We start from the raw sequence: 10,000 nt of genomic DNA on the forward strand, positions 1-10,000 counted from the left end.
ACAACAACACATAGTTAATATAGACACCTCCTCCTCCTCCTCCTCACAGGACTACTGCCCCCTGGAGGACTGGTGGTGTAATACACAACACATAGTTAATATAGACACCTCCCTCCTCCTCCTCCTCACAGGACTACTGCCCCCTGGAGGACTGGTGGTGTAATACACAACAACACATAGTTAATATAGACACCTCCTCTCCTCCTCCTCACAGGACTACTGCCCCCTGGGGGACTGGTGGTGTAATACACAACACATAGTTAATATAGACACCTCCTCCTCCTCCTCCTCACAGGACTACTGCCCCCTGGGGGACTGGTGGTGTAATACACAACAACACATAGTTAATATAGACACCTCCTCCTCCTCCTCCTCACAGGACTACTGCCCCCTGGGGGACTGGTGGTGTAATACACACAACACATAGTTAATATAGACACCTCCTCTTCCTCCTCCTCCTCCTCACAGGACTACTGCCCCCTGGGGGACTGGTGGTGTAATACACACAACACATAGTTAATATAGACACCTCCCTCCTCCTCCTCCTCCTCACAGGACTACTGCCCCTGGGGGACTGGTGGTGTAATACACAACAACACATAGTTAATATAGACACCTCCTCCTCCTCCTCCTCCTCACAGGACTACTGCCCCTGGGGGACTGGTGGTGTAATACACAACAACACATAGTTAATATAGACACCTCCTCCTCCTCCTAGGACTACTCCTCACAGGACTACTGCCCCCTAGGACTACTGGGGACTGGTGTAATACACAACAACACATAGTTAATATAGACACCTCCTCTTCCTCCTCCTCCTCCTCCTCACAGGACTACTGCCCCCTGGGGGACTGGTGGTGTAATACACAACAACACATAGTTAATATAGACACCTCCTCTTCCTCCTCCTCCTCACAGGACTACTGCCCCCTGGGGGACTGGTGGTGTAATACACAACAACACATAGTTAATATAGACACCTCCTCTTCCTCCTCCTCCTCACAGGACTACTGCCCCCTGGGGGACTGGTGGTGTAATACACAACAACACATAGTTAATATAGACACCTCTTCCTCCTCCTCCTCACAGGACTACTGCCCCTGGGGACTGGTGGTGTAATACACAACAACACATAGTTAATATAGACACCTCCTCCTCCTCCTCCTCACAGGACTACTGCCCCCTGGGGGACTGGTGGTGTAATACACAACAACACATAGTTAATATAGACACCTCCTCTTCCTCCTCCTCCTCACAGGACTACTGCCCCCTGGGGGACTGGTGGTGTAATACACAACAACACATAGTTAATATAGACACCTCCTCTTCCTCCTCCTCCTCACAGGACTACAACACTGCCCCCTGGGGGACTGGTGGTGTAATACACAACAACACATAGTTAATATAGACACCTCCCTCCTCCTCCTCCTCACAGGACTACTGCCCCCTGGGGGACTGGTGTGTAATACACAACAACACATAGTTAATATAGACACCTCCTCCTCCTCCTCCTCCTCACAGGACTACTGCCCCCTGGGGGACTGGTGTGTAATACACAACAACACATAGTTAATATAGACACCTCCTCCTCCTCCTCCTCCTCCTCACAGGACTACTGCCCCCTGGGGGACTGGTGGTGTAATACACAACACATAGTTAATATAGACACCTCCTCTTCCTCCTCCTCCTCCTCACAGGACTACTGCCCCCTGGGGGACTGGTGGTGTAATACACAACAACACATAGTTAATATAGACACCTCCTCCTCACAGGACTACTGCCCCCTGGAGGACTGGTGGTGTAATACACAACACATAGTTAACTGCCCTCCTCCTCCTCACAGGACTACTGCCCCCTGGGGTGTGCTGTAATACACAACAACACATAGTTAATATAGACACCTCCTCCTCCTCCTCCTCACAGGACTACTGCCCCCTGGGGGACTGGTGGTGTAATACACAACAACACATAGTTAATATAGACACCCCCTCTTCCCTCCTCCTCCTCACAGGACTACTGCCCCCTGGGGACTGGTGGTGTAATACACAACAACACATAGTTAATATAGACACCCCTTCCTCCTCCTCCTCAGGACTCCCCCCTCCTCACAGGACATAGTTATATAGCCCCCTGGGGGACTGGTGGTGTAATACACAACAACACATAGTTAATATAGACACCTCCTCCTCCTCCTCCTCCTCACAGGACTACTGCCCCCTCACAGGACTGGGTGGTGTAATACACAACAACACATAGTTAATATAGACACCTCCTCCTCCTCCTCCTCCTCCTCACAGGACTACTGCCCCCTGGGGGACTGGTGGTGTAATACACAACACATAGTTAATATAGACACCTCCTCTTCCTCCTCCTCACAGGACTACTGCCCCCTGGAGGACTGGTGGTGTAATACACAACAACACATAGTTAATATAGACACCTCCTCCTCCTCCTCCTCACAGGACTACTGCCCCCTGGAGGACTGGTGGTGTAATACACAACAACACATAGTTAATATAGACACCTCCTCCTCCTCCTCCTCACAGGACTACTGCCCCCTGGAGGACTGGTGGTGTAATACACACAACACATAGTTAATATAGACACCTCCTCCTCCTCCTCCTCCTCACAGGACTACTGCCCCCTGGGGGACTGGTGGTGTAATACACAACAACACATAGTTAATATAGACACCTCCTCCTCCTCCTCCTCCTCCTCACAGGACTACTGCCCCCTGGGGGACTGGTGGTGTAATACACAACAACACATAGTTAATATAGACACCTCCTCCTCCTCCTCCTCACAGGACTACTGCCCCCTGGGGGACTGGTGGTGTAATACACAACAACACATAGTTAATATAGACACCTCCTCTTCCTCCTCCTCACAGGACTACTGCCCCCTGGGGGACTGGTGGTGTAATACACAACAACACATAGTTAATATAGACACCTCCTCTTCCTCCTCCTCCTCCTCCTCACAGGACTACTCACCTGCCCCCTGGGGACTGGTGGTGTAATACACAACAACACATAGTTAATATAGACACCTCCTCCTCCTCCTCCTCACAGGACTACTGCCCCCTGGGGGACTGGTGGTGTAATACACACAACACATAGTTAATATAGACACCTCCTCTTCCTCCTCCTCCTCCTCACAGGACTACTGACACCTCCTCCTCCTCCTAGGACTACTGGGGGACTGGTGGTGTAATACACAACAACACATAGTTAATATAGACACCTCCTCTTCCTCCTCCTCCTCACAGGACTACTGCCCCCTGGGGGACTGGTGGTGTAATACACAACAACACATAGTTAATATAGACACCTCCTCTTCCTCCTCCTCCTCCTCACAGGACTACTGCCCCCTGGGGGACTGGTGGTGTAATACACAACAACACATAGTTAATATAGACACCTCCTCCTCCTCCTCCTCCTCCTCACAGGACTACTGCCCCCTGGGGGACTGGTGGTGTAATACACAACAACACATAGTTAATATAGACACCTCCTCCTCCTCCTCCTCCTCACAGGACTACTGCCCCCTGGGGACTGGTGGTGTAATACACAACAACACATAGTTAATATATAGACACTGCCCCCTCCTGGTGGTGTAATACACAACAACACTAGACACCCTCCTCCTCCTCCTCACAGGACTACTGCCCCCTGGGGGACTGGTGGTGTAATACACAACAACACATAGTTAATATAGACACCTCCCTCCTCCTCCTCCTCACAGGACTACTGCCCCCTGGAGGACTGGTGGTGTAATACACAACAACACATAGTTAATATAGACACCTCCTCTTCCTCCTCCTCACAGGACTACTGCCCCTGGGGACTGGTGGTGTAATACACAACAACACATAGTTAATATAGACACCTCCTCCTCCTCCTCCTCACAGGACTACTGCCCCTGGGGACTGGTGGTGTAATACACAACAACACATAGTTAATATAGACACCTCCTCCTCCTCCTCCTCCTCACAGGACTACTGCCCCCTGGGGGACTGGTGGTGTAATACACAACAACACATAGTTAATATAGACACCTCCTCCTCCTCCTCACAGGACTACTGCCCCCTGGGGGACTGGTGGTGTAATACACAACAACACATAGTTAATATAGACACCTCCTCCTCCTCCTCCTCCTCACAGGACTACTGCCCCCTGGGGGACTGGTGGTGTAATACACAACAACACATAGTTAATATAGACACCTCCTCCTCCTCCACCTCACAGGACTACTGCCCCCTGGGGGATTGGGTCGGACTGTATCATGTGTTATGACTTGACATTGACACTGTAATCCCAGAGAGACTTCCTGTTATCCCAGAGAGACTTCCTGTCATCCCAGAGAGACTTCCTGTCATCCCAGAGAGACTTCCTGTCATCCCAGAGAGACTTCCTGTCAACCCACTCAGCTAGACACTCGTTACTACTAGATGAATCAGTTTTCCACACAGCCAGTCTCACCTGGTGCAGTCCACGGTGGTTTCCGGTCCGTCGGACGCTAGGACCTTACGGTTCCTCTTGGCTTTGCTCCTCTCCACGCTTCCCTTTATATAGCTCGTCTGATTGGCTGCCTCTGTTCCGGCCACGCCCGCAAGCTTGCCGGCCCTCCTCCCTTCTTCTCTGTTGGTCTTAATCTTCCTCTGAGGTTCTCCTCCTTTCATCCCACTCTCCATCAGAGGCCTTACGGAAGCCCTCCTCCTCCTCCTCCTCCCTCCTCCTCTTCTCAGACTTGGTGTCTGGAGCTTTCATCCCACTCTCCATCAGAGGCCTTACGGAAGCCCTCTCCTCCTCCTCCTCCTCCTCCCTCCTCCTCTTCTCAGACTTGGTGTCTGGAGCTTTCATCCCACTCTCCATCAGAGGCCTTACGGAAGCCCTCTCCTCCTCTACGTCACGTTTGAGGTTGCAGGGTTTTACGGTCTCGGCGAGCTCCACTCCGGGAGATTTGATTCGGGGCACCTCCATCTCCTTATCAGACATACTCCTCCCCTCCTTTCTCGTCTTCCTCTTCTTCTCCTCCTCCTCCTCCTCCTTCCTCCTCCTCCTCTTCTCAGACTTGGTGTCTGGAGCTTTGCCAGGTTCTCTCTCCTGTTCTCTACCCACCCTGATGTCAGCCTCTCTCCTGGGCTTGTCCTCTCTCCCTGAGCCCCTGTCCTGCCGAAACCCTGGAGCTCTCTTCCCTCTCTGCTCCTCATTGGCTGGTCTGGAATGGTCCAGGTCGGTTCTGAACGGTTTAAACTGATCCGGGCTGGTTCTAACTGGTTTAAACTGGTCTGGGTCGGTTCTAACTGTGTTGAACTGGTCTGAGTCGGTTCTGACAGGTTTAAACTGGTTTGGGTCGGTTCTAACCGGTTTGAACAGGTCTGGGTTGATTCTAACAGTGTCAAGCTGGTCTGCGTGGGGTTTAGGAGGAGGTCGTTTGGGAGCTGACGCTAGGGGTGCAGGGTGTTGGAGTTCCATCTCTCTCTGGAGGGAGGTGCAAGAGTCTGGTTGGAAGGGAATAGATTCATCTTTGACCCGTTTGGCTGACTGTTCTGTTAGAGACGTCTTCCGGTAGGCTAAACCGGCTGTACCGGTCTGGTCCCAGTCTGTACCGATCTGGTCCCGGTATGTACCGGTCTGGTCCCTGTCTGTACCGGTCTGGTCCCTGTCTGTCTCTCTAACGGTCTTCCAGGACGATGAGTCTTTCCTCGCTACGCTGGAGTCCGGTCCGCGTTTATAAACTCTGTCACTGTTTCTCCTCACTTCCTCCTCCTTACTGTCCCTGGTCCACCTATCAGCTTTGTCCGGGACTGAGTCTGGCGTCGCTGTCGATTGGCTCGTCCCGTACTGGGGTGGAGTCGTCATGGCTTGACGAACCAACGGGAGTACTCCCGGTTCTCTTCTTCTTCTTCTCCTCTTTCCGAGCGTCGTCCGTAGAGTCAGAAGCACTGAAGGACTCCCCTCCCCTTCTCCCCTGCTCAGTTCTCCTCTTCTTCCTCTTCCTGTGCTTCTGCTCTTTCAGGTCGGAGGTCACAGTGACCGCGGGGAGGCGGCGCTCGGCGACGGATCTCTGTCACCCTTTGCGACCTTCAGTGGCGTCTGATGATCCTGATTGGCTGACCGGGACAGCGGCAGAGTTCCAAACTGCTCAGCACACTTCTCCTGATAAGTCATTGGCTGGTTCCTGCCCCTGGGGGAGGGGTGTGAGGGGGGAGGAGGATAGCCCTCACCTCGCCTCCTCCCTCGACTGAAGGGGAGGATCACGGGCCGGGCGGGGTCGGGGGGAGGGGTAGAAGTCCGAGGGTGGAGGAGGGTTGTAGGGGTCTCTGTCTCGTCCGGCTGGGGTTGCCACAGGGGCGGGGGCGAAACCAAGGGGGTCGGCCCCTGTAGGGAGGGGGTTATTGGGAGGAGGGTTGTGGGAGTTGTAGTTTTTGAAGTATTTCTCATACCATTCCCTGTACTCCTTCTCCCACTCCCGGTACCTCTCCCTCTCGTACGGGTCTTTGTGCTCTGGACCCCGGTCGTACACCGCCGGCTCCCGATCCCTCTCCCGGGTCCGGCCCGGTACTTCCTCTCACCCTCCGGTGGCGCTCCAGCAGCGGCAGGCTTCCGGGAGCTTGGGGGTGGAGGAGTGTGGGTGCGGTATCCACCTTGGCCAGGTGATCTAGAGCGCGACCGGTAACACCGTCCCGTCCCGCCCCTCCACCGTCCCTGAAAGGCGGCGGCGAGCGTGATCGGCGGTAGCCACGGGAACGGGAGCGGTAGCCGCGAGGTCGTCCGTGGCGGCGGGAGTACGGAGAAGAGCGGGAGTAAGACCTGGAACGGGATCTGGAACGGGATCTGGAACGAGATCTGGATCGACTGGAGGAACGGGAGTACGAACGAGAACGGGAACGGGATTTGGAGTAGGATGAGCTACTGTAGGACGACCTAGACCTGGAGACAGAGAGAGAAATGGATAGATGGAGAGAGAGAGACAGATGGACAGAGAGAGAGACAGATGGACAGAGAGAGAGACAGATGGACAGAGAGAGAGACAGATGGACAGAGAGAGAGACAGATGGACAGAGAGGGAGACCGAGAGAGAGACAGATGGACAGAGAGAGAGACAGATGGACAGAGAGAGAGACAGATGGACAGAGAGAGAGACAGATGGACAGAGAGAGAGACAGATGGACAGAGAGAGAGACAGATGGACAGAGAGAGAGAAAGAGAGAGATGGGGAAGAGATTAAGTGTTATTAGTATAGAATACTATTATATGAGTATAGAATACTACTACGCAGGTATAGAATACTACTACGCAGGTATAGAATACTACTACGCAGGTATAGAATACTACTACGCAGGTATAGAATACTACTACGCAAGTATAGAATACTATTATACGAGTATTGTAGGCGTATTGTATTACAGTTATTAGTGCTCTGTGAATATTGCATGGGTATTATACGAGTATTATACCTGGAATAAGAGAGTCTCCTCTCCTTCTGTATTATATGAGTATTATACCTGGAATAAGAGTCTCCTCTCCTTCTGTATTATATGAGTATTATACCTGGAATAAGAGGAGTCTCCTGAATCTCCTTCTTTACTATATGAGTATTATACCTGGAATAAGAGCGTCGTCTCTCCTTCTGTATTATATGAGTATTATATCAGAATAAGAGTCTCCTCTCCTTATTATACCTGGAATAAGAGGTCTCCTCTCCTTCTGTATTATATGAGTATTATACCTGAATAAGAGTCTCTTCTGTATTATAGAGTATTATACCTGGAATAAGAGTCTCCTCTCCTTCTGTATTATATGAGTATTATATGGAATAAGAGAGTATTATACCTGGAATAAGAGAGTCTCCTCTCCTGTATTATATGAGTATTATCTTTCTTCCTTACTTTCCAGCAGCTCCTTGGCAAAGTCGTTGGTGAACTCATCCAGCTTGGACTTTTCCCGGTTACCGTAGCGACAGTCGGAGCTGGGGGACGACAGGAGGAGGGAGAGGAAGACATTTGGACAACGGTAGGAGAAGTAAGACAAGACGAGCAAAACACCGTTCAACAAGGTATCAGAACAACAGTCAGAATGACAGTCAGTCCATCAGAACAACAGTCAGACTGACAGTCTGTCTATCAGAACAACAGTCAGTCCATCTCAGAATCAGAACAACAGCCAGAATGACAGTCAGTCCATCAGAACAACAGTCAGAATGACAGTCAGTCCATCAGAACAACAGTCAGAATGACAGTCAGTCCATCAGAACAACAGTCAGTCCATCAGAACAACAGTCAGTCCATCAGAACAACAGTCAGTCCATCAGAACAACAGTCAGTCCATCAGAACAACAGTCAGTCCATCAGAACAACAGTCAGTCCATCAGAACAACAGTCAGTCCATCAGAACAACAGTCAGAATGACAGTCAGTCCATCAGAACAACAGTCAGAATGACAGTCAGTCCATCAGAACAACAGTCAGTCCATCAGAACAACAGTCAGTCCATCAGAACAACAGTCAGAATGACAGTCAGTCCATCAGAACAACAGTCAGTCCATGACAGTCAGTCCATCAGAACAACAGAATGACAGTCAGTCCATCAGAACAACAGTCAGTCCATCAGAACAACAGTCAGAATGACAGTCAGTCCATCAGAACAACAGTCAGTCCATCAGAACAACAGTCAGTCCATCAGAACAACAGTCAGTCCATCAGAACAAGTCAGTCAATCAGACAGTCAGTCCATCAGAACAACAGTCAGTCCATCAGAACAACAGTCAGAATGACAGTCAGTCCATCAGAACAAAGTCAGTCCATCAGAATGACAGTCAGTCCATCAGAACACAGTCAGTCCATCAGAATGACAGTCAGTCCATCAGAACAACAGAATGACAGTCAGTCCATCAGAACAACAGTCAGAATGACAGTCCATCAGTCCATCAGAACAACAGTCAGAATGACAGTCAGTCCATCAGAACAACAGTCAGTCCATCAGAACCAGTCAGAATGACAGTCAGTCCATCAGAGTCAGAATGACAGTCAGTCCATCAGAACAACAGTCAGAATGACAGTCAGTCCATCAGAACAACAGTCAGAATGACAGTCAGTCCATCAGAACAACAGTCAGTCCATCAGAATGACAGTCAGTCCATCAGAACAACAGTCAGAATGACAGTCCATCAGAACAACAGTCAGTCCATCAGAACAACAGTCAGAATGACAGTCAGTCCATCAGAACAACAGTCAGTCAGTCCATCAGAACAACAGTCAGTCCATCAGAACAACAGTCAGTCCATCAGAACAACAGTCAGTCCATCAGAACAACAGTCAGAATGACAGTCAGTCCATCAGAACAACAGTCAGTCCATCAGAACAACAGTCAGAATGACAGTCAGTCCATCAGAACAACAGTCAGAATGACAGTCAGTCCATCAGAACACAGTCAGTCCATCAGAACAACAGTCAGTCCATCAGAACAACAGTCAGTCCATCAGAACAACAGTCAGTCATCAGAACAACAGAATGACAGTCAGTCCATCAGAACAACAGTCAGTCCATCAGAAGTCAGAATGACAGTCAGTCCATCAGAACAACAGTCAGAATGACAGTCAGTCCATCAGAACAACAGTCAGTCCATCAGAACAAACAGAAACAGTCAGTCCATCAGAACAACAGTCAGAATGACAGTCAGTCCATCAGAACAACAGTCAGAATGACAGTCAGTCCATCAGAACAACAGTCAGAACAACAGTCAGTCCATCAGAACAGAATGACAGTCAGTCCATCAGAACAACAGTCAGTCCATCAGAACAACAGTCAGAATCCATCATCAGAACAACAGTCAGTCCATCAGAACAACAGTCAGACAGTCAGTCCATCAGAACAACAGTCAGTCCATCAGAACAACAGTCAGAATGACAGTCAGTCCATCAGAACAGAACAACAGTCAGTCCATCAGAACAACAGTCAGTCCATCAGAACAACAGTCAGTCCATCAGAACAACAGTCA

At 50.4% G+C, this 10,000-nt stretch overlaps 1 protein-coding gene across 1 annotated transcript in view; it reads right to left on the reverse strand.

Annotated features, from left to right (window-relative positions):
• Window positions 1-3,745: 3,745 nt before the first annotated feature.
• LOC124026775 (E3 ubiquitin-protein ligase RBBP6-like) overlaps window positions 3,746-10,000 on the reverse strand; it is a gene marked incomplete at its 3' end in the record, with an annotated part of 57,846 nt that continues 51,591 nt past the window's right edge. Inside the window, 9 exon segments of the mRNA XM_046339518.1 lie at window positions 3,746-3,764; window positions 4,482-4,715; window positions 4,807-5,810; window positions 5,812-6,054; window positions 6,087-6,246; window positions 6,314-6,570; window positions 6,650-6,935; window positions 7,610-7,642; window positions 7,888-7,974. Of these exon segments, the coding sequence (XP_046195474.1) occupies window positions 3,746-3,764; window positions 4,482-4,715; window positions 4,807-5,810; window positions 5,812-6,054; window positions 6,087-6,246; window positions 6,314-6,570; window positions 6,650-6,935; window positions 7,610-7,642; window positions 7,888-7,974 (2,323 nt within the window).

The sequence above is a fragment of the Oncorhynchus gorbuscha genome, unplaced genomic scaffold, assembly GCF_021184085.1.
Source record: "Oncorhynchus gorbuscha isolate QuinsamMale2020 ecotype Even-year unplaced genomic scaffold, OgorEven_v1.0 Un_scaffold_2826, whole genome shotgun sequence".
NCBI classification, from domain to species: Eukaryota; Metazoa; Chordata; class Actinopteri; order Salmoniformes; family Salmonidae; genus Oncorhynchus; species Oncorhynchus gorbuscha.